A 25,425-nucleotide genomic window follows, 5' to 3' on the forward strand; every position below is an offset into this window, starting at 1 on the left:
TTGAAATGCAGAAATATTTATTTTGGTTTCCTTCATTGGTTTTGAAAATTGTTTTGGTTTTATAAAACATAGAAATAGCCAACACTAAGCAAACATTTGAATTCCAATGTAACAAACTACTGCTCTAACAGTTGACTTGGATTTGTGTACCTTAATTGCACTCATGTATGAAATTATGCTACAGAGTAGTGCATTACAATCACACACAAATCTTAGTGCAAACCTTGTTGTGCTTGTATTTTACATATATCCATGTTTTCAGAAAACAGCAATGAATGCTAATGCAAAACCAACTCTGTTAAGGATAGCAAAAGACTTATGCTGTAATAAGGCTTATTTCTGCCAATTTCTCAGACAAAAAGGTAATTAGTTACTTTGTAATTTATCTGGGAATTAGGTTTTATCCCTGAATAAATACCTAATCCTGCACCAACACACAGTTCTGTTGGCATATTTAAATACTTCCAATTGCTGCAAAGCATCAGGCAAAAACATTCTACCTGACCTATTTTGCTATTCAGTGAAGAATACTCAGTGGCTCATACATAAAGCACAGAAAACAGAGGTTATGTCAGAAGCTCTTCTGCATATAGAGGACCTGGCACATTTAAAAAAATGCATTTTAAATACACGGTCATTACAGGGAAAAAAGTGGCTAGTACAGGTGCAGTGTTTACCTGACTGTTAGCATAGCCTAGCCTCCTGAATGGTTTTGTTTTTAGGTCTCTAGTTTTCTAGCCAGAGTCATGATCTGTTCGTTTACAGGGCTGGCACCACTCTGGAATTGTGTTGATGTAGCAAAGGCTACACTTGCTGAATCAACTGTATCCACACTTTCAGTGCAGAACCACCATAGGCAGATCTACTCTACAGAACTTGAATTCATGGGGTCTCCTTTGTGTGGAGTACTGACTTCTACCTTATGAAAGTAGATCTCAGAACTGTCTGCAGATATAAAAGGGAGAAAAAGCACTCAGATGCCTTATCTCAGTTAACACTAGGACTAATGCAAGATGTGATACCATGTATACAACTGCAAGGAGTTTATTTGGTGGTTGTGGGTTGTTGGTTTTGTTGTGGTTTTTCAGGGGCTGTTGGTTTGTTTGTTTTTAAACAGATTAAGTAATCCTTCTGAGGATGCAAGATACTTTGAGGCATTTTCAAACCTGCCAAACCCTTTGTGGAACTGACAACTGCAAAATACACTGCAGACAGCAAAACACGCTGGCAATAAGAAAACCTTAGCTCCTTGGTGAAGGAGAGTCCCATTTTTGGCCAAGGAAGTCTTAAATAACTTACATATAGTTACCATTTATAGTTAAGGCTCTTTTGGGAAATCGCAGGTCACCATAAAAACAGTATACAACACAACTTGACAGTAAGGCAGTGTTGCATTTCTTCAGTGTTCCTATGGTAAGTACCCATTTTTTGTACAAGTTAATGATTGCACAGTTTCCTTCCCTATGTTTGCTGTAGTCAAATTACAGATACAAAGGCCAACAGTAGACAGACGTGTGCTGCTTTCCCCGTTCCATTCTCAGTTACATTTTGGCATTAGCATAGAGTTCATCTATCTGGGGCTGGAAATATTTTCGCAGCTCTGGTCTCTTCGCCTTCAGTGTTGGGGTCAGGAGGCCATTTTCAATAGAAAACATTTCGTTGTGCACGAAGATGTCTTTGACCTGGAAAGTAAAGAGCCACTAGCCAAGCTGCACTCCTGGGAATAGACAGGGCTATTAAAAAGGTGTCCCAGACATTATAACAAAGCCCATCACTTCAAACATTTTCCAGATGCAAATTAAAACCAGTCATATTAAATTGGTATTGAGAAGTTAAAAGGATTACGTGTTTAATTCTTATTAATATATTACCTGTTCAAATGATTTCAAACCAGATTCTTTCCCATTTCTCACCATGTCTTCCAGAATGTGTTTTTTGACATCCTGTGGATAAAGGAATACATTTTAGAACTTGAAATGCTGATGAAAAACAGCTGCTAGTCTGGTAAGACTCACCTTGTTTTTGCATAGCTCTTCATATGAGCCCTCAAATCCACTTTTCTTGGCCCATTTGCACAAGGTCTCAGGATCAGGTACCACAACAGCAACTAAGAAGGCCTAAAAGGAGATTTTTGTCAAGTTTTTTTTTTTTTGGGTTGTTGGTTTGGGTTTGTTTTTTTTTTTTGGTTGGTTGGTTGGTTGGTTGGTTCCCCCTTCCCCCTTTTTCTTTTAAAACAAACACTACTACCTAGACATTTCTTACTATTCAGTGTTAGGTTGTAGAAAGAATTTTGATCCTGATCAGCAGCTTTCTGCTACTTGAACACAGGAGTGCAGTTTGGAAGCTTGCACTTTATACAATTACTCTTGTTAAGACCTACATTTCAATTTCCACTTGCAAAAAAAATGGATATCTTGTTTTGGGTTTATTTTCCCTGCATGCTATTAGGACCTTATGTCATTAATACTCAATAAGATTAATCCAGTTCTACTACCCAGCCTATAACTAGTTATATAACTGCTGGAGTTGAAAGTGCATTCAGAATGAAAATGTGCAATTTAAATTTTTTTTTTCAAGATTTCAGTCCAAAAGTTTGGAGTGAGAGGAGTGCGGAAAGAAAGTCTGCAGTCTCCTCTTGCATTATTTTTTAAAATTACCTGAAAAATGCTTACCTGCAAGCTCTCTCCATAGACAAACACCTGAGCAAGTGCTTCACACCTCAGATACACATTTTCTATTTTCTCTGGTGCTATGTACTCTCCCTGGGCTAGTTTAAATATGTGTTTTTTCCGGTCAATGATCTTCAATGTACCATTCTGTTGACAGAAATATCTTCCACTCAGAAGAGGCACAAGTGAAAAAACAATCTACACAGCTTAAGCATGCCACACTAGTACAGTAAAACAGTGCTAGAGCCCAAGTACTATCAAACTAACATTATGGGAAAACAGGCTCTGCACCCATCTGAACCAGGGAAATCCTCAGGACTGGCACTGCTGGTACTCTCATAGCCCTAGGCATACAGACTTACAACAGTAGTTATTCTCCTCCTAAAATTACTTATCTTTCACCTAATTCATTGTGTTCAATACCAAACATGTTTTACTTTGTTTGTTGTCCCAGTGCTAATAGGTACAGAAGTACATTTCAGCCATATAAGTTAACTTACTGGTAGCCATTTCCCAATGTCTCCTGTGTGAAGCCAGCCATCTTTGTCCAGAGCTTCTGCTGTTTTTTCTGCATCTTTCAAATAGCCACAAAATACATTTGGCCCTTTCACACATACCTGAAAACAGTCATTTATTAATGCATACTATTAAGGAAAGTTAAATACTATTTGCAATTAAAAAAAATACCTCCTTAGAAATGAAGACACAGAGTTTGGCAAGATAAACAAGTTTGAAGCAATTGCACACAACTGCTGGGGAATCAGGAGACCAAAAATCCTGAAAGCTCTACACAAGAGCCCTCAGAAACAACAAAGGATTCATCAGCTTGGGAGTGGCTTGGCATGCAAGGATGACAGGAGACAAGAATACAGGTCTGGGTAATAGTATCAGGACTCTAGAACAAATCTGGAATAATGGGCTAGAAGATCAAGTTTGAAGTGAAGGTCAAATAGGTAATAAATCTCAATAGTGGCTTATAAAATATTAGGCCAACTATTAGCCTAGGGGATTACAAAATGGGCAAGGAACTGGCTGGAGAATCTTCAAGCAGTAGTGTCAGTTCTTAGATTACAGGAAATTACTAATGTAGTTCAAAGACCCACTACTGAAAGACTCACCCCAACTATTTTCAGTGCTTAGCTCAGCATAAAATATAGGCATGCTGGTAAACTACTAAAAGTGAACAGAGGTTGTCGATATCAGGGAGGTTAGAGTACTAGCGATGGTTCTGATGACCTTGTAGAGCTGGTACTAAACTTGTGACCAAACCAAGGTTTGTTTTAAGAACCCATTAATTTCTGGTATAAAGCAGCTTATCTGGAAGGACATGATTAGAGGAGAACTCTGTATGTCCAAGTCAAACCAAAGGCTGACTGATCAAAGATTTCATTGGTCATGGCTCCTACAGTCACAGGATGGCAGCAGGTGGCAGCTTTTCCCAGTTGAGACAGCAAAACATTCATCTGTATCCTGCTGTCACCAAGATCTCATCTACATATGAGCATATATAATTCTGGTCACAAATTTATTCTTCTTGAACATGAGTAACTGGCAAAAGTGAAAAGCAAGGCTGACAGAACAAAGAATATTCATAGTGTGCTCTCAGGAAGAAAAGTGTTTAATCCACCTGAAGAGCAGAAAGGGAATGAGGAGGAAGATCTATTTTAGGCAAAGGATTGCAAGAGCCAATTCTAGGTCTAGGGGCTTCAGTTCTGTGAAACAAGTTACAACACTAATTTGATAGATTTGTAACAGTTTACACTGAGGAATTTAGGACTGAAAGATTAAGGTGGTTCCTGCTATATTAAGGGCCTGCCATATTTATGCAAGTTCAAAATAACTCCTAATGCAGCACATTTTCACAGTAAGTGGAAGCAAAATATTTTTACAAGTTTTTTTTAAAGCTACTTAACTGTTTCTCAAAATGACAATTGGTCTGCCTCTAACAGACAAACTGTAACAGTATGTTTAAAGTGAAGCAAGATGAAGATTAAACATAGGGTGATATGCAAGGCAAGAGAACCCTGACATCGCTTTTCACTTGCAAACAATTTCCCACCACCACTTTTACTAGACAATTACTTATTATTTCAGGGACAGAAAACATACCAACTTTTCCTAAAAGGCTCATTTCAGCCTTCTGAAATTACTCACCTCACCCTCTCCTCTGGAAGCCAAGTAATTCATTTCTTGTACATCAACAAGCTTGATGAGACTGCATGGCATGGGTGCTCCAACATGACCTTTTAAACACAGTTACACTTCAATTGCATGAGCTGCTTTTTAGACAGGTCCTTAAAGAAATAAGCTGGTTACATGCTAAAGTAAAAAAGATGGAAAATTGATTTCTGGTAATGTACTACCAGTACAGTACCAATACCATTATACTAATAGCTTAAATTTACATTAACTTCTCAGATATCCCTGAAATGTAACAAATGGAACCACTCATGTCCTCAGGCTTGCTTTTTCTAATAACCAGAATCCTCATTCTGTGGACATATTGAAGTAGCAGAAGTCCCACTATAGCTTCAATTATCAGTAAAATTTCAGTTAGGGAGCTAGAGATGTAACAACTGACAGAACTGTAGACTGTTTGCTCCAACACAGAAAATGGCATTTAAGTTTCCAGTGCTCTTTATACACAGCAAATTCCTGTAAAAATAACATAGTTGATACTATGACCTCCCCTCTCCTAAATCTACTTCCACTTAGAAGAACAAAGCCTAGTAAAAGTTTGGTTTACTGAACACTTCTACCTATTCAGAAACTTCAAAAAACTTTTTTACTTCACTTTTAGAAAAACAGGTGATAAGTGACCTAAGTCACCTAAGATGATAGGCGACTAAAGACCAAATAATGTAATCAGAAACCTCTACAGCATCCAGAAATTTAATAGAGAGGCAGACATACCTGCTGTCCAATCTCCAGGAAGTGACAGTGAGCACCCAGCTGTACATTCAGTCTGTCCATAACCTTCATAGAACTAGAAGATAAAATCAAAATATAATTTTAAATTTTTACATACAGTTTCTGCATTAAAATTAATATTTTGCTTCTTTTTCTAGTTTCTTAAATTTGAATTTGGAAAAATCCCCAGTATCTTCTAAAAAGAATATTGCTATATTCAAGTTTTATCACAATACACAATTTTAAGTGCTGATATTCCACCTTCATTTCCTATATTTATTCAAGGTTTCACTCAATTTCACATGCTATACAGGTGTCATATAGACCAAAACTGAAAGCAAATGAGTGAGCAAGAAGAAGAAACTAAGAACAGTGGCACTAGCAATGACATTGTTCGTATTATTTAAGGACAGAGGTTTGTCCAAGACCAAGACTCTGTCCCAAGATAGGAACAGTCCTTATACCTCAACACAGTGCTGTGGTTATTACATACAGGACAGACAACGCATTGCTACACCAACACACTAATGAAGAACTTAAAGGTCACAGAGGTCTCACATGTTAGTATTTTATAGCCTTGCAATTTCTCACCAATTGTTACATCCTGTGCCATTGCTACTCAGATTTTACCTCAAAAAGCATATAGTTTGAAGAGGCTCTGAAGACAAACACAATGGGTGAAGTCAGATTTTCCCCAGTCTCATCTTCAAAGCATCATCACTACAATATCCTGTTGATTAGATTCTCTACAGTGGTTATGAATACTTCTGTAAGCATACCCAGAAACTTAATCCAAGAATATTAATCATTTCTTAAAGCAGCCCCCAATAATATTTTCCTTAAGACAATTCAGCTGATTAATCCAGTTATACTACTTTGGGATGAATACAGAAACCTCAATGGGACAGAGGAATTCTGGAAAGGAATACACACTTGTGTAGTCTTCAAGAAAAATGCCAGAAAGAGTTTACCACATAAAAAGACTGTTAGAAATGCTCCAACATCAAAGCTGGAATAACATAGTAAAATCTTCATGTTTTAGGATTAAGGCCAGGAAACTCACCTGACAGCCAAGAGCTGCTCTCAGGAAGGTCAGTACACTTGCAGACACAGGTGCTGCTCCTGTGATCATCAGCCTTACTTTTCCTCCCAAACTAGCCTACAACAGAGACAAGATACTATGGACACCAAAAGCATTTTAGAGAGAATTCCAGAGTCTTTCTGTCCCACCCTCAGCCATTATTCACCTACAGTGCCACCCACAAATGTTAAAAGTTTCGTCTCCTTTTTCAAGCTGTCTTTTCGCAGGGTTTTTAGAAGTGGTATCTCAACCATACAGTAGCTATAAAGATTATGCTGTAGGTCACTGCACTTTAGACTCAGCCAAAAGCCTGAAGAGCTTAAGTCGTGGCCTTTCACCAAAGGTTTTATTTTTAACTGCCTTCTATCAGCTTCTCATACATCCTGAATGCTATAAAAAAGTCACAGAGGCATGTTGTACAACCAAGGTTAGAGTCATACAATTGAGAGCCAGATAGAATAGCAGGCATAACTTACAAGCAGCCAAGAGTAAGAAGACATTAGGGGCTACAGCTGGCACTAAGTCACATACAGCATTCCTCCTTCATAAGGAAAATGTTTGCTTTCAAAAGGGTAAAATAGAGAAGCACCAGACTGTTTTAGAGAAACCTCCCTAACACAGCTGATATTATTACAAAGGAAAATGAAAAATTAAGTTTGGAAATATTACAGTTTTGATTTTTATTCTGAGTAACCACATAGTCTTTAATAATGATGAAACCATACCAGATTATAACCATCCACATGAAATTCATTAATTGCAAACTGATATCTATAAACTAGTGAGTAGGTAAGATATATAGTGATATTTCTCACTTCCAGGATTGAAAGCATGTCAAACAATTGTTCTGTCATACAGTAGGCATCTTTGGAGTTCTGGTCTCAAAATAATTATGAGCAAATAATATAATAGAAAGTTCCAATATCCACCATACAAAGACTTACAACTCAAACGCTTTCAAGCATACCTGTATTTTGCTGAAGATTACTTTATCCCAGAAACTGTTATTTCTAACTATACCACTTCTGAGTTCTGCTTCTTTTCTCTTGGAAGCAAAATCCAGCATCCACCTTTTTATTGTAGTATCTGCCTGTCCAAAAATCTATTAAGAAAAATGATCTGTGGTTAGAAGCTTCACAGACTACCAGTCCCTTTCTTATAGAAGCATGCATACAGATTCTTAACAGTGAAAACAAAACAAAACAAAATGAAACAACCTTTACTGATAAGAATCTTAATGCTATTAAGAAATACTTGCGGATTTTATGTTTGGCCTCTCTACATCATTTCAAGAGATACCCACCAAAATTAGCACTTAAGTAATTCTTGCTTCCCATCCAGTTGTGCAAGGCTTTTTCAATGCATGGTTTCTTCATTAAAATGTATGAATGAAAGTAGATGGTTTACTTTTCTATTACAGTTTAATCCAAAAACAAACCCAGTATAATCCTCATCTTATTCTAGAGAGCACACCATTGTAACACACTGTAAAGTAACACAAGGTTTTCTGAGGAGGTGCAGGTCCCTTCAGGATTACCAGAGAGATACATCTTGCATATATAAACTTTCTTTTTAGAGAAGTTTTCAAAGGCTCCTTCTGGTTCTTCTCAAAGTCAGAGCAGGCTCAATAGCAGACCACAGATGAGTCCATTTATTCAGAAAGAGACAGTCCCAGCAGCTCTTCAGCACTAGCTGAAGCCAAACACAGCCTTGCATCACTTGCTGTTCCTCTAATCTCATAATTAAAGCAATGTCCTAGCTAAGCCAATTTAGACAGGGGTGTCATTCCTTTAGCAGTCACAGGATTACTTGTTTCATCCTTCCAACTCCTTTGACTGTATCCTAAGAAGAATCAGTCACCCACATGCAAAATGATGTTTTAAAAATCTTAAGTTCAAGAAAGAATCCATGGCTGATTTCCCATCTCAGATGACCCTTGGCAGGCAAGCAGCAAGTGTAGGAGAGACTGGGGCTGCTGACATGCTCTGTCCCCAGCATTCTCAGCTAGCTGGTGTATAGTTCACCCTGCTGGAACATGCTGTCTGCTGCATAGGAAATGTGTATGCATCCATGCAAACACAGGCAAACACCTGACCTTGGTTTGCAAATTCCACTTCATGAGTCAGATGCTAAAAGTGTAGCATGCAGACACTAAGCCTCAAGTCCACACTGTAGACTGAACATAAATAACTTGCTCAGAGCAAACCAGTAAGTCATTAGTCCTATAGTCAGCCTTGTCAAGACAAGTATTTGCTACCTGAAAGTGTTTTAATACAGCAAATATTACCTGTACTTTCAGATCTATTTTAGAAAGTGATACAGCAATTAGTTAGTGTGCCCATGCCATCTCAGAGCACAACAGTTTCTCCTACCAGGCCAACACAGACTTCATGCAGTCCTTTAAAATCCTGCAAAGGCCTAGACTCATGCCTGTGAACTTACCTTGTCAAACATTCTGTTCAACAATCTTGGCACTACAGGAAATACAGTTGGCTGAAGTGCTTTTAGGTCATCCATAAGTAGTCTGATATCCCCTTGAAAGAATCCTATCCGACCTCCATGGCACAGAACCACACACTGTAAGAAGAAAAGTAAAAGGTCTGAAAACACAGCATATATAATATGTTCTGGTTCAATGTGTATGACAATGCTATACAGATTAGACAGTGCAGTACCCACCTTAAATCCTCTCAGCTTCTGGACAAGTTCTGCAGTCTACCGCAGTCAAGTCTTCTCAGATTTATTTATTTTTTTCTTTTAAAGCCTGATAAAATACTTGAACTTTGTTCCCTTATCTGCTATAAAAGCCAGCTCAGGCTATATGCTGGTCCTGCAGGGATTTTTGCCTTGTACAACTTGCTTTTATTCTCTTGTACTCTGATTTACCTTCTTGTTTCACAGCACTGATGCAAGCAGATTTGTTTTAAGTGATCAAGATGCTTGCTGGAAGATTCTAGCATACCCACTGATTATTTTTGCATCACTGCAGACCTACACCAAGGAAGGTAGACTTAGTTATGTCATGTTCCATAGTCTCTCTGTTAGAGTCTAGAAGCTCCATCTCCCACACCTATACACCCTTTTTCTTCCCATTTTTTAAAAAGTAATTTTTTTAACTAACATCCCTACTCCTCCTGTCTTTCTCTACACCTAGTTGTTTTATACTTCTGCTTCTTCCATAACATCTCTTCCTTCTTTACTCTCTGCCATCCATTCTAATATTTTTTGCACGCAAGATGTGCCAAAATGTCACTTTTCCCCTTCATCTGAGCTTTGCCACTGTATGCTGAAAAGCTGCAAAAGCATCAGTCCAGATGGAGTGAGCAGCAACTGCCTTGGCTAGGTGGGGACATGTTTGTCCTGTCAAGTCAGCAAACATGGACTTTACAACAGGGGCAGACTCTAAAGACAGCTTCTCACAGAGCCTCTGTTCATACCTACCCCAAGCTCCTTTCTACCAAGGGTATCCTTTCCTAATCCCCTTACATAAATATATAGGTAGAGATCTACTTTATAGAGACCTGAAGCAGCAGAGGAATACTGACATCCTAACACTGTCTTCTCATTTTATCCTCTGGAATAAAAGTTTCTACTGCATGAACAACAGCAGACCTGATACCTACAAAATTTTTACCTTCTGGTGCAAGGCAGGCATCAGTAAAACAGACACTTAAGTACAGCTGGAATCCAGGTTACCATGAGGAAAACAGTGCTGAAAGCCTAAGGGAACCTATAAACATCAGTGAAGCTCTATTCCCAGTTTTTATAACATGCATTTATATACACATAGATTAAAATGTATAATATGCCTATGTGTCTGTATATATGTTTTTTTGACAAAAAGCTCAGGATTCCTAACTGAAATCACAGAACAGTTTCTGGCCCCATGTGCCTTTTCACACTTGCACAAAGGCTGTTTACTTCCTTACATAAACTGGGACGTGATTATCTTCAGCATAAATATTTTCAATCTCACCTAAGGGAGAGGTGTTAATTCAACTTTAATAAGTATGGTAATTAAATACCTGTGCCTCTGTAGGATATAAGAGATTTGAAGAAACTGCAGCCTTTCAAATATACATCCCATTTAATTAAGGGCTCAGAAGTCCAAGGCCTGCCAGTATTCCAACAACCTGAGACCCCTCATCCTCAAAAATGAAGCCCCAGGTCTTATTGTATGGTAAAACAGGCATTCCAAGAGAATGTCAAAGTTCATCATTAAATAGCATTAAGAACCATTTTCATTTCCTGGAAGAGAATTCCACTGAAATAAAATCCTTTTCTTTTTTATTGAAGTTTCTTGAAGCAATGGTAAGTTTAACCAACTTAAAATTAGTTTTGTGTAAGCAAGCAGAATGCCACATTATAAAGTAAATTTCTAAAGTTTGCAGATTGTGTGGATTTTTAATAGTGCACTGTTTACATTAGAGGGAATTTCTATGCAGTGTACATGTGGTAAGGGCTTGTCTCATGTTCTAGTAAACCAATTTCTTATTAACCCTGGCTGTAAGGTTAATGTTTATATTTTGGCATGAAAACAAATCCTCTAGTTCTCACAGAGTATTGTTTTCCTGAACCTTACCCTCAAGCTTCTATACACATGTGCAAGAGTCATAAAGGAATAGCATGTATCACTGGGGTTCAAGAGACATCCATGCTGTAAGAAAAACAAGCTTCTCAACAGTTCAGTTCAACAAACAGATACTTACCTCAACAATTCTCTCAAACATATGAGCCAAGGGCAGGAATGATATCAAAATGTCATCACAGGAAGGCATAAATGTTTTCTGAAAGTGTTAGTAAAATCAAAATTAATTTTCTGCTCAATATTGCCTAAGTTAAACACAACAATGAAATCCAGCCTCTAAACTCTAGGGCACAGCCCTCATTTCAGTTTTGTTTGTAATGAAGCTGCACTGTCCTTCTTCCATTAAATAGATCACAGCAATGACTTCTAGCATGACTAAACATACACTGCAGAAGAGGTTATCTTTTAGAGTTGCTACAGTGACCATATTATTGCAACTAATCACACTTATGATCATGAACAGAAACAAATTCTGAGAGGAACCACACCAAGTTCTATTACATACATTAGGAAGGAGAGGGGACAAAAAGGTAAAAGTAGTATGCTTTGGGGGCTTAAAAAATTACACGCTTTCATCTTAGATCAGAAAGTGTCCTTACCTAATTTAGTATAATGTTGATATCAATAATACCTTACATAATCTAATTGAGAAACCAGTTGATAAATTAAGAACAAGTCTATAGGCAGAATATTTTGCCAAGTACAATTGTGTTTTTTATTAAATCTGCACATGTTAGAAAATAGAACCACCTTCTTAGGTAGCTGGCAGATGAACTTTAGTAGTCTACTATAAACTAAAAGCTAACACCACAGCAAGTAAAAACAGAGTTATGCTTCCTGCTCATTTATGCAAGGGCTTCTATTACTTTTGGGGTTAAAATACTTTATATCCCATCCTCAGTGGAAAAGGTTAGGCTCTACACAAACCCTCTGATGAAAAACTTGCACTAATGACAAAAAGTGTAACCCTGTGACAGAATGTAATGTAGATCTACATCAGGATCTTTATAACATTGTGCTTGAATCAGACCAAAATACATCTGAGAGATTCTTGACCCTGACAGAAGAAGCTGGTAAACATTGACTTCTGACCTATAAAGGGCAGAGTGCTGTTAAGTTAACTTTTAATATGACCCAGGTGAAAATGTAGGACCAAAGCTAATGAGATTTCAATGTTGGTTTTGGCCCAAGATTCTTCCCTTCATGCAAATCCACAATGTTAACATTCATGGTTTACCTCTGTAGTTTTCACAAAAGCTGAAGCATTGCTGACTATGTTTTGATGAGTGATCATAGCTCCTTTGGGGTTTCCTAAGGAAGAAGCACATCAGGAGGCAGTGGTGAAATTTTTAGATCAAATTACCAAGCAGTGGTAAAACTGATCTAACAGCATTTCAGTCAGTCCCCTCTTTGATACTAATTTCTTTGTATATCAATTGAACTAAGGCAGAGAACTTGCTAGCACACTTTCAAAAATAGCTTGCAACAGTTTAGTAAGTGTCTTGAAGTCCTCAAATTTTATGAGACCAAATCCTTAAGAACGTGTTGTGTTTCTTGGATAAGCTCGTTCAAAATTCAGCACTTCTGTGAAGATGCAGCTATCAAATCCAGACAAATTTCTGTACTCACATGTGCCTTCAAAGTGTAGCTTGTTGTTGTACTCTCCCCTTTTGCTCCCTGACAGTGCTGGACATTAACTCACAAGTGTCAAGCATGTGATACCTAGAAATTACTGTCTGGTTTAGTCTTATAGTGAGGGTCCACAGCGGGAAGGAAAAATTTTTGTTTATGCAGTATAAAAAAAAAGGTACAGAAGAATTTAAAGTCTGAAGTCTGAAGCAGAGTCCTTATTATAATGGAAACTGAGATTCAGTATTTATTGTCAAGCCAAAAAATATAACACCTCCATCCCCAATACTATAACTCTGTTATATAACTCTGACCAATGGGAAAAAAAATATCAAAGGGAGCCTTACCATAAAACTTCCCCAGCTACTACAGGGGGAAAAAAGCTACTACAGTCTTGAAAAAAAAAAGAGGGCTTCTGAATTAATTTTGCACATTCAGCATAATAAATTCTGCATAATGAGATGAGGAGTACCTGTCGTTCCACTGGTGAAACAGATGACTGCCAGATCTTCTGGCTTTGGAGGCTGTGAGAGAGAGAAGAAAGCATTGGCATGGTTAAGATACCATGGAAAAATATTTTCTTGGACAAAACATTGAAATACTAGTGTTACTTTTGAACTACAGGAGATAAAGAGATTTGCTAATTTCATCTACAGAATGGTATCCATCTTCAGGTTAAGTAACTTGAACTAACTTCATACTTACCATGGGTTTTTGCCTGTGTGCTCTTCCCAGCTCCTACAGAAATGAAAGAAAGGGGAGAGACACAGTTTGGACATGAGCACACAACCTTTTCTGCTTTAAGTTTACCACAAACATTACCAAGCACAATAATATTCTCTTATCTAGACTGTTAAGGCATTAAAACTTATAAAAGGGTAACAAAGTCTTTAAGGATGTTTTAAAGATATATAGAATAACTAAAAATACAAAAGTGATAATTAATCTAGAATTCATATTTTTTTTCCTCCAGCTAGTAAACCAGAAGTCACTCACTAAAGAAGCTCAAGGTTAAGCAGTGTTATGACAAGTGTCAGAAGGCAATCAATCCTATACCTCATGCAGAATGTACATGCCAATGACAGCTGCTGAATAGATGAAACAAGATTTATCTCAGTAAGCATCTTGCACCAAAATCACATCTTTCCTTGTGAGAGGAAAGACTGAGTTTCCCCATGGTCATTGGTGGTTTGTACTCCTTTTATACTGAAGATCATAAAAATTATCACCTACAAAAACAACTCTCCTTCCCTCTCCCTGTTTATAATTATTCAGGCCTGACCATTAATGATGGCATAGTTCTTTAGGCAGCAGGAAGATCCTTTTATCATCAAGAATATAGTGATTATGAGGAAAGACTTGAAAACTGATGTTCAATATCTATAAGCTTTAAAGTTTCAGATCAGGACTTATTACTGTCATGTGTACTCAAGATTAGAAACAATACTAGCTTAACGACTTAAACAAATTAAAATGAAACTTCTGTTAAGTAAACCTTTGGAGGGCAAAGTATATGTCTTTGAGGGTAGAAACTTCAACTTCACTACTGCCTTTACATTCCAAGTAGATAACAATAGCACTATGCAGTAATTTACTAGCTCTGGACTTCCTCTAGTATGATATAATTCCTGGATTACCCAAAAGAGGTTTAAGGAAAAAAAAAAAAAAAAAAAAAAAAGGAGCATCTGGAAACGGTTAACATACCCATGCTTGTAAGTCTGCCCTTTAGAAATGGTTCTATTATGCCAGACTTTGCCACTATGACAACACAGCTGTCTGCTCAAAACAACAGCATCTCCATTCCAAGTACCATCAGAAGCTCAATACTTCCCTACAGCCTGCTTTGAGTAAGATCTGATACTTACTGAATATATAGCTAAGATCTCCACATACTTCTTTTGATCCCCTAGAACAGAACAACCTGTTCTACTCCAACACCTCTGCCTGTTGAAGAGCCATTTATTCACAGCTATTCACATCTAAGTAAACATAGTACACATACAAATATTAGGCATCAGAAACCAAGCTTGTGGCATTTGGGAGATACACAGGGAAACTAGTCACTAGTTTCAAAGCTAGAAATAATCATTCTGTTCTTATCTAAGCTGCTACATATTTCATAGTTATCTTTTGGGAGACACTAAAAGCCTCTACCTCTTAAATAAAAAATTAAAAAAAAAAAAAAGGTGACAAAAACTTATTTCTGCTCACTGAAACACTATTAGAAATATGTAAGTTTGCCTAACTTCTGAAATTTAGACAAGAGACTCTTGGTGCACTTATTACTGCATAATGTAAAAATCAAGTGTTGCTTTAAGCAAAAGCTACAAAGTGCTACTGGAAGTGCTACTTAAGCATATAAACTTCTAACCTGATGATAATTCGTGCCTGGTTTTGCTTTTCTGTTGCCAGTAGAGACAATAGAAAGCATCTTCCTCTGCCAAAATCAACTCAAGGAAAGAATCTGATTTTAGTGTACCAACTTTAAGTTGGGCCAATCTTTTTTTGAAGTTTAACCCAACCCTTTCACCAGTGAGCTACAGACAGCACCACGTAAGTCATTTACTCTTCACAGTGGTTTTAGCCTCATTTCAACTTCCAGTCTTGCTGCAGCTAGTTAGCTACAGTACATATTTTAAAGGACACATTGCCATTTTTTAATCTTTACCAGAAGGTGGCCTGTTAACATAGCAATTAAGACTGCTATGAAAACAAGGTCAGTGAAATTAAGTATTTCACACCAGTTACTACACCTGCACAAGACAAGCACCCTTAATTGGAGACACTAAAGTCCTAGTGAGCCAAGCCTTCACTAGAAGTCCAGCTGAAACCAGGCTAAACCTGCTTTCATAATTTCACAGTAAAGATGTAATGCATGCAACCTGATCCCGGGATAGAGGAAAATGAGTGAAAATGTGAAATAAACTTGCAAAAGAGATCTATGCAGACAAAATAAATACAAGAAAAACTAAGCCATGAACATTAGGTGACTAAGCAAAACTGCTTCTTCTAAAACCTGGAAGTCTCATTCCTCTACATAATCATAAACTTACCCTGGAAGTAAGGGTAAGATTCAGTGTAAAGGGAAGATGCTGTTTTTCAGAAGACCAAAATCCACACAGGCAAGTACCTACTTCTGGATGATTAGTCACAGTATATAATTACAATGCTACTGCTTCACATGGGCAACCCTTAACACTCATTTCTGATGTTTAGCCTGGACTATGTTCACAAGCTTTAATTACACCATCTTGACACATGCACTTTTACATTTTGAGCACTGTGAAATACTATTAGCAATGTTTCGTTTGTTTGTGGTTTCTTTGGTTGCTTGTTGTTGCTGGATTTTTTTTAAAAATATGTTTTTGTGTGACCCTTGATCCAAGAGAAAGTTAAGTATTTTGAAACTAATCCACCACATTTTGTTCACAGTCCTAAAATCTGTTCAACAGGCTATATTCTTCCTGCAAAAGTAAACAGGATCAAAACAGTCAAGTAGGTTAAATCTGCTTACCTCTATTTCTTTCATGCTGAAGATTTCCACCCCACACTTTTTGCCACGTTCCACAAGATCTGTGCCAAAAGGCTCCATGATAACAATGGTATTGAGTATGGGAGTCTCCCCCTTTTCCACACCAACTAGGAGAAGCTTGGCCTTATCAGGTTTGTCACAGAAAACCAACGACAAGTCAGCTAGGAGAAAGAACATTATCCATATGAGAATATGAGTTTAGACTAGATCCATACTACTCCAGAACATGGTAACAGAAAACTCTTCTGAAGAAGGCTACAGTTTTGCCCTCTGGCATCGTACATTTAGTTGCTGAACTACTGCAAGGATCCTACCTTTGTTCACAATGTATGCAATTGCTTCAGTTCCCAGTGTATCATAGAGTGGCACCACCACCATGGAGAATGCATAGCATCCTTGTTCAATGATAACCCACTGCACAAAAAGAGATGAAAGTCACTGTGTTTGCTCATCAAAAAAAAAAAAAAAAAAAAAAAAAAAAGCTTTTTTTAAAAACTACAGGAAAGAAAATAAATAATAAGGAGCTATGGGAAAGTGGGAAAGAATCCAATCCAACAAAACTCAACTCTGCCCCTAAAAGTAATTTTAACTATTTCGGAAAAATAGTTAATGTTAACTTTCTTGACAGTTTACTTATTAACAGAAAGAGACTTTGAGTTCAATACTTTTTTGTGTGTTTGTTTTAGGTTATCAAGGTAGCCAAAGCCTTCAATATTCTACATTAGATTCTGATTTAATACAAGAGGAAAATTTTTCACTATGAGGACAGTCATAGTGAACTATGAGACACTGGAATGGTCTCCCAGGGGAAGTGGTGGATTCCCCCACTTGGGAAAGTTTTAATTCTCAGCTCAACAGGGTGCCAAGACATCTCACATAAACAATAATATTAGAAGGGTTGAACCAGATGATCCTTGAGGTCCCTTCCAACCTGACATTCTATGATTCTATATTGGTATATGAATCAGAGAAAGACTTACTCATATCTTGACATACATTAAAAAAAAAAAATACACATACACACACACACACACACACACACACAGTATTCCTACCTCTACATTACCTACATCTCATTTGATGGCAAGGCATATAACATATGCAGGCAAACTAGAAGTACTTTAGATAGCCAGCCCCACAAAGTTTTCCAACATTTCTCAAGACTAAGCATTCTTCTTTAAGGGAATCTAATCTGAAGACTTCTTTAAAAGAAGCTATTACATTCCTGTGGCAACAAGTATAAGGCCAGCTAACAGGTAACTGGATTTTCAGGCAGACATGAACACACTTAAACAGGCCCTGCAAGGGTCCAGTGAATTGTACAGATGGATTCTGTCAAGGAAGAACATGTGCAGGGCAGCAGCTGTATTGCTGTTCAGCAGCCTGAAGCAGATATTAGCAGATGAAGCAGCTGAAGTAGATATTTAATAGGATATTTTGGTAGACATTTTAAAAGTCTACTGCAGTAGACTTCAGAAGCTTCACACAGTCATAGAAGCTTCCTATAGCAGCCTCCAATGGCTCCTGCACACCATCATTCTCTGTACAGCAGGCAGCATCTTTATTTTCTAGACTACCAAGACGTTTTTCTGCCATTTTAGCTTCTGAAATTAAGAGTAGTTAAATACAAATATCAAACCTTGACACTTCAATTCTCTCTCAAAGCCCCAGCAAGCAACTAGTACTAAATATAGACAGCAGTCTGAAAGTTTTCTGGTTTTGACATGGCTCTGATCTTTCACTAAAGGACACTGTATACATCACTATCCTGTTTTCTCAATGTGAAATATAACTTCCTTGTTTTTAGAAATGATCATCTGTTTTCCAGTAAAAGAAAGAGAAAGTTGGTTTGTTTTTTTTTTTTTTTTAACATCTGAACAAGTAATATGCTAGGATTTTCCCCATAAGGGTTTTTTCCCCAACAGTTGTTCCCTGAACTGACAAGTATGAATCATTTTACACAAAAAACCTTCACATAATCTCCTGTCCAGATTAGCAATTACGATGGGGATGTCACAACACCCATACAGTAGTTTTCAGCAGGGAAAACCCCAGATTTAAAATTGCTGGTTTAAACAAATCTTTCCAGCTCATTCCTGACCCAACTCAAAGCCTGCTAGAGCACTGCAACTGAAGCACATTTTGTTCCTGTGATCCAAGAGCAGACCAGCTACTGTGTTCTCCTTCAGAAAAAAATGCACTGACCCAGCAATGAAAGACTGCACCCAGAGGTCTGTAGAGAAACAGTCCAAACTGGCTCAGCACTAACATCTGGCTCCCTTTTTTACTTCCAGTTCATAACATTATAAGCAGAGGAGACTGAACTGAACAGTCTGTAACACTGTCATTTAATAGCTTCCTCGTTGGAGACATCCCAGCCTTTTTTATTACAGAAATAAAACTGTAGCTGTGCGACCTAGAATTACAGCAGGAAAACTCAAACAGCAAATCACTGCAAATTCAAGAGTCTGGAAAAAATGATAGTTTTTTTCTCTTCATCTGTACTAGAATTAGAGATTGGTTTTGTGGGTGTGGTGTGGGCTGGAAAGGAGGAAGGGTGTCAAGGTCACTTGTCACAGTTTGCATTTTAACAGGGAAGGCTCAGTGACAAACTGAAATCAGAAGAGATCCAACATCAAGCTGTTGTCCAGCACAACCAAGACACCAATACAACTTCTAAGCCTGCCAGCACTGTAGGTGGCTCTAGACAATGACATCCAGCTGGGAATGCTTAATCAAGAGGGTCAGCATATTTTTGACAACATTTAAGAAACAATCCTCTATCTTAATACAGTTTTGGACTGAGCTGTCCTAATGCAGCTCAAGCTACTAAGCACATTAGTATAGGTTAGACAAATCTATTTATTAGGATTGAGTTAAATAAACAAGTCCAGAGAATAAATATTTACAGAACATTTCATAATATTTTTAGAAACAGCAGTCTAGAACAACCTCTGGGTTAAAATGGACAGGCACTTGTTAAAAAAAATAAATCTAAGTATCCTTATAGTTGCTTCAGGATTGTAACATCATTTTTCTTTGTCATGTGATCTTCCTTAATTCTGTCACTTTCTTTAATCCTTCTGCCCCCTTATTAAAATTTAATTAATTTTCAATTTTTGCATTCATCATCAGTTCTCCCTCCCAGAATCTTGGTGCCCAGGGCCTCTGGTCAAAATAGAACTATCACCTTCAGCCAGCTTCTATTTGTCCAAATATTTAATCACTATGTGTTTCTTTGGGTTTCAAAAGGGCTTAAGCACCTCCTACAAATTCCAAACACTTTCAATCACCCTATACCCCAATGACCATTTTTAAGACAAAGCAAATAGTGATTACAATTACTAAGTGCAGCATGAGGTTCCCATTAAACAGCCCTCCTCTATAAAATGGAAAGAGAAGAGTATGAGTTCTTATGCATTCCCTGATCCTCTACCTGCTCTCCAGTCTTCTGTGTTCAGCTCTGGAATAAAAGAAACCCAAAACAATAGAAGGCACTAACATTTGTGTCAATTATTGGTTTTGGTTTGTATATCAGCCCTTAGCCTTTTCTGAACATAGAACAAAATAGACTCTGAGTAGGGAAGCTCAGTGTACTGCTTATCAGCAACAGATACCAGAGGGACACTTTTATAACAGCTAGACCACCAATACACACAGTACATTAAATTACCTCAGGTCTGTTTTGTGAAAAGATTCCTATATATTGAGCATGAGATGGCTTGAAGCCTCGGTGAAGTAATGCAGAGCCTATGTACTCAGCTCTGTCTGAAACCTGAAGGGGCAAAAAAAAGAGAAGACAAAAGATTGACAGTGAGCTCATCACTATACCCTCAAGATTATTTTACTTGAAGTATTTCAGAAAGAAGGCAAATAACTAGCATGAAGTAGACAGAAGCTTTCTAGGCTATTTTAGATGTCTGTGACTGATAAGCTAACATAGCAGTGCCATTACACTGCACTGATTGCAGATACTGCACTTGCAGTCAATATGCAGCAGAAACAACACTCTGGCTGGACTTGAAAGCTGGAAGTACAAGTTTAAATGTTAAACTCACATACACGGAAAAGGATGTTTTGTTGTACCTGTATAAGCCCCAAAAGTAACCCTGGAAGGAGTCAGCATAATATTTCTGTTCAATCACAAGCACTATGTATACTATCCTTCTGCTTCATTCAGTACCTATAGGAATAGCATTACTCCCTTCAAAAAGCAGAAGAAAAAGGAGGCAAAACCCAGCTAATTCTATAAACAAAGCCTAGTAAGGCAATTTTCTAAATTCTTTCCATACAGCACATAACCTGACTCCACATTAGTCACATGACTCAAACATAAAAGCTTTTAATAAAGAGAAGTCGCACCTAAGTGACACTCAAAATTACCTTGGAAATGCATAAAAAAAGGTGCTCAACGACTTTAACAGAATGAAATATGCAAAACTGAAATTCATCCAGATTTGAAGACAATAAATGACTAAATCAGGAATGAGCTATAACTGTAGAGGTATTAAAGATCTGCATAAAGATATTTTTAGCAATCATGAGGGAGCATGCCACTAGTGCAAAGGCTACCTGCTAATACCCTGTATCACCATCTTTCAGCAATATGGAGAAAATTACAAATATGGAGACAAAAATATTACTTCAAAGCTGCAGGCCTTCAGAAGCCATGTTCAAGTTCTAAAAAAAATCAAGCAATGAGATGCTAAAATGTGACAAAATAGCATAAAAAAAAATAATCTGAAATAAAACTGTTAATAAACAAAGTTAAGTGCTGGAGATACTCTTCTCCTCCTCGAATATATTTGAGGGTGTTTCTTTAAGACACTCTAATTCAGACAGAGAGCCTTTCTGTAGTTTTCTGCTACTACTTTAGAACATCTATAAATAACAAAGATTTGTTATATTACATTTCTTGGTACTGTATCAATGGTCTCAGGAAACAAAACAGGTCTAGCACTAAGTTAGGAGAGACTACTTACCTCTTTATAGGAGATCCATTCATATGGCTGGTTTGGTTTTCTAAAACCTAGACATGGACCATTATCTAAAAACAATAAGCAAAAGGTACTCAAAATTTAACCTCCTGATTCCTCCATCCTGACACACAATCACACTCTCAGTGTTAAACCTCTAGATTCTTTGCAGAGACCATCAGAAGACAAACCTTTTTTTCAGAGAGGGGGCAGAGAGGGAAGATGGGGAATGACACAGAGACCACAAGGTTGGCTTAGGCCAAGGAACACAGCACTGAGCTTATTCACACAGATCTGCTTCATAAGAGCTCACAGTTTAATCTGCCTTCAAAGCAGCTATCATCCAATACATTAATCATATTGCTAGGTAGTCTTTCCCTATCCCCAGCTGCATTTCAAGAGCCCAGACCTTTAGCTCTTGACATATTGTTGAAAAAAATATCTTTAATTTTAGTCTTACTTGATACTTGCACACCCCTTTGGAAGATATCATAAGTTGTTCTCACGTCATCATAGTAGTAAATCAATGGTTCATTGCTGTTCAGAAGAGAGGACCTTCGAGCATGCTCACCACCCTAAGAAAACAAATTAGAAAGGTTAAACACACTTGTTGACTATAAATGAACTAGAATTTCCTGAGGGAATAAAAACATTGCATCCAAAAGTTCTGTTATGAGCCTTGGTAATTTCTCCTTGAGAAGACTTCAGTTCTTTTCACCAGCAGGAAGAGATCTGCAAGGTTTCCCAGGACAAGGAGTCAGACTGCTCTCTGCATTAATAAAAACCTGTCAGGCAAAGTCTTATTCCTCAGCTACCTCTGCTAGCACAGAACAAATGAGAACCACAAAATGTCCTTTGACACTCCTTGCTAGGCACAGTGGTTTTCCTAAGAAAAAGCTCTTTAGATACAATATTAATGCTGAGATCCTAATCTACTTTTCTAATTAAGTTCACAAAACAATCGCACTTCAAACTGTGGTTTCAAAACCCTAATGATTTTTGGGTAGGCAATAACACCCTATAAAAAAGTGTTATTTTACGTATAATACTCCGTAACACATAAAAATTGAGTCCTTTAATACAATTTCAAGTTGGATTCATTTAAGAAAAAAGGTTCCCTCCTGATCTAGCTAGAGGCAGTCAAGACATTATTACCTTGAGGATTAAAATCACTGCTTTTCAGCAGATGAGCATTTATTTACACAGGCCATAGCTGGAAGCCAATACAAGAATTTAATAGTTCACAGTTCTAACATGGCCTTCTTTAGAGTGACTGATTATTTAATCTAATTGTGTATCAGTCAAGTTTCACAATCTGCAGTTATGCAAGTATTATTGGGCCACATTTATTAGTCCTGCTATGATGACAGACACCTACAGGCACTCCTAGCAGCAAGAGCCTCTCTCTTTAAACAGAGGGTCTTGAGTAAACATTGCATAATATTCCATCTCCATCAGTGGTTGTAGTCAAATCCCAGACTAACTAAATCTGTTCCTCTAATGTGCCATCATCCACATTGTCAAAAACCTCAGGGCAATCATAGGCTTTTCCAGGCCATTGGCTTATTTTCGAAGTTCCCCAGAAGACCAGAAAGTCTCTTCATCTATAAGCTAGATCAACACTGGTTTATCTGCAGAAGCTGTCATATCACCAATACTCACAGACAGGAGCACATTAAAGGCACATCAGGGGGAAAAAAAAATAACATTAAAGCAAGTCTAACTTGTTTTAGTAAAGCACTGTATGTAATGCAGTGCATGCCACTCCTTTGAGAGTAAGCAGAAACCTACACTGTAAGCATGACCCAGAACAAGTTAATGACTGGCTTATGTCTAATAACTTCTAACATCAGAAATTCCAAAGAACACTTGCACTCAGACCACATCTAGTCTATAGGAAATGGACAGATCACTAGTACAGGTCTCTGCCTGGAAAGAAAAGCAAGACTGCCTGCTTTATTGTGCTGGTTTCACGGGTACTGGGTAATCAAGGTCAGCTTCCAGATTTTTCCCAGTTCTACCACATCAGGAGCTAACTTGAGGAAGATCACATAGTAGTTTGTAACCACAGCACAGGTAATGTCAACAAGTGCAATGCATCTGTACTGTGTTTGATGTGCTACAATTCCTGAATCAGATGAAGTATCCTAAGCCATTCCTGGGTAACAGTCAGGAGGATGTATTGTATGTATGAGCTACTACACGACTGTTTCCTTGCCAGGCCCTGTTACTCAGCACCACAAAAGCAGTTTTTGCAGGGCCTGAGGCACCAACCAAAATTAAGGATAAGACTCACAGATACCACAGACTGCTTGCATACAAGACTGACTGCACTGTTCAGAAAACAAAACAAAACAAATTTTATAGCAGACTACTATTGAGAAGATCCCATCAGTTCTCATGATTTTTCAGTAAAGGAAAACACAACCTACTTATGGTTATGCTTACTTTATTATTTTTCCCCAAGTAAAATGAAATCAACTGATTTTTCAGACCTAGAATAAGAGTTTTGCTGAAAAATACCTGGCTGCTTGTGTGAGGTCCATCAAGAGCTCAATGTTATCCTTCAGAGATGCAATGAAATACAGCTAGATACGGTGAAGAACACTTAGACCTTTCCTTATGTTCACAGTTTAAGGTCATTTACTAGGCAATCATAGACTTGAAGAATTATTCAGCTTAGAAAAGATTATGCAGTTCAACCTTTAACCTAACTCTACTAACCTAGCTCTACTAGCCACTGCCAAACCATGTCCTTCAGCACTGTATCTGTACAACTTTTAAACACATCCAGACAACACAATTCAGCCATTTTCCTAGGCAGCCCATTCCAGTGCTTAATAAACCTTTTTGTAGCAAAATTTCTCTTCACATCCAACCTCAACCTCCCCTATTGCAATTTGAAGACATTTCCCCTCATCCTATCCCTCCTTACTATTGAGAACAGATGAACCCTCCCCCTCACTACAACCTCCTTTCAGGTAGTTGTAGGGACTGATGGATTTCCTCAGCTTCCTGCTCCTGTTCAGACTAAACAGCTCCACTTGTCTTAGCTGCTTCTCATAAGGTTTATTTTCCAGACCCTCCACCTGCTTTGATGCTCTTTTTTAAACACATCCCAGTACCTCAATGTCTTTCCTTTACTGAGGTGCCCCAAACTGAACAATATTATGGTAGTGGTCTAAACTTTGCTTGAAAATAGTAGTTCTTGCTACCTTTAAGAGCCTATCCAAAGGCTCTTTATCCAGAAAAAAAAATTGTGCAATATGAGGAAGAGTTCTGTTTTCAGCAAACTTTTTTAAAAAATAACTGCTCATTACAACCACCAAAGATCTGAATCTCAGAACTGGATTGCTTGGCTGATTTCCCATAAGTAATAGGGGACACCATAAGAATGGGGTCTAACAGATCTGTCCAGTACGAAGTTAAGAGTTGTCAGATGTACCAAAGAGTTTTTAAAGAGCAAAGCAATAAAGTCTTACTAATGCAAGAACAGCCTCTGGTTACTCATGTAAGGCAGCCTTTGCAGCAGCTCAGAGAGTTGCAGGAAATTGACCCATTACACAGCAAGTGCTGGGACATTAGGTAACACCTTGGCATTGGTTCAGAATAGGAGCAGCTGAAGGAAACATTTATTCCACAACAGAAGCATATATTATTCTATCAATGCCTCTTTGGGTCACATAACAAGATAGCTGCTTTTGTTCAAGCCATGGGTTTGCTTCTGGTTGACACAGGCTGCTTTAGGATTAGCAGTAATATCAAAACAAACTGTTGTCTCCACCATGCCTCAGAGACAAGAGAACCAATTTGGATTTTCCTGGGAGGAAAAACACACCAGCAAATGGTGCTTAGGTCCCCAACATGCATATTCTGAGCAGCAAGTAGTATAAACTACAGTTTTCAAACCAGCCATATAATTTTAAGCATATTAATTCCTAAGTAAGCACACAACAGCTAAAATTGATCACTTAATAGGGAGACAAGCACATGTCAAATTAAGTGGTTCTAGAAAGACAAGGCAAGCTAGAGTCCTGGTA

General features: G+C 37.8%; 1 protein-coding gene across 5 annotated transcripts in view; it reads right to left on the reverse strand.

The window, feature by feature from the left end:
* The window catches only part of ACSL1 (acyl-CoA synthetase long chain family member 1), an 80,696-nt gene continuing 55,271 nt past the window's right edge, over positions 1–25,425 (reverse strand). For all 5 annotated transcript variants that reach the window (XM_071743283.1, XM_071743284.1, XM_071743285.1 and 2 more), the window contains exons 3-21: positions 21,846–21,960; positions 21,392–21,456; positions 20,083–20,184; positions 16,724–16,823; positions 16,392–16,570; positions 13,583–13,615; positions 13,350–13,401; positions 12,486–12,559; positions 11,370–11,447; positions 9,103–9,237; positions 7,628–7,762; positions 6,643–6,738; positions 5,583–5,655; positions 4,824–4,912; positions 3,170–3,286; positions 2,673–2,816; positions 2,016–2,117; positions 1,872–1,943; positions 1–1,682 (exon numbers count right to left, since the gene is read on the reverse strand). In XM_071743283.1, the coding sequence (XP_071599384.1) occupies positions 1,542–1,682; positions 1,872–1,943; positions 2,016–2,117; positions 2,673–2,816; positions 3,170–3,286; positions 4,824–4,912; positions 5,583–5,655; positions 6,643–6,738; positions 7,628–7,762; positions 9,103–9,237; positions 11,370–11,447; positions 12,486–12,559; positions 13,350–13,401; positions 13,583–13,615; positions 16,392–16,570; positions 16,724–16,823; positions 20,083–20,184; positions 21,392–21,456; positions 21,846–21,960 (1,902 nt within the window). In that variant the 3' untranslated portion in view covers positions 1–1,541. The remainder of the gene's footprint in view (positions 1,683–1,871; positions 1,944–2,015; positions 2,118–2,672; positions 2,817–3,169; positions 3,287–4,823; positions 4,913–5,582; positions 5,656–6,642; positions 6,739–7,627; positions 7,763–9,102; positions 9,238–11,369; positions 11,448–12,485; positions 12,560–13,349; positions 13,402–13,582; positions 13,616–16,391; positions 16,571–16,723; positions 16,824–20,082; positions 20,185–21,391; positions 21,457–21,845; positions 21,961–25,425) is intronic.

Source organism: Heliangelus exortis, chromosome 4 (genome assembly GCF_036169615.1).
Source record: "Heliangelus exortis chromosome 4, bHelExo1.hap1, whole genome shotgun sequence".
In the NCBI taxonomy this organism is placed as follows: Eukaryota; Metazoa; Chordata; class Aves; order Apodiformes; family Trochilidae; genus Heliangelus; species Heliangelus exortis.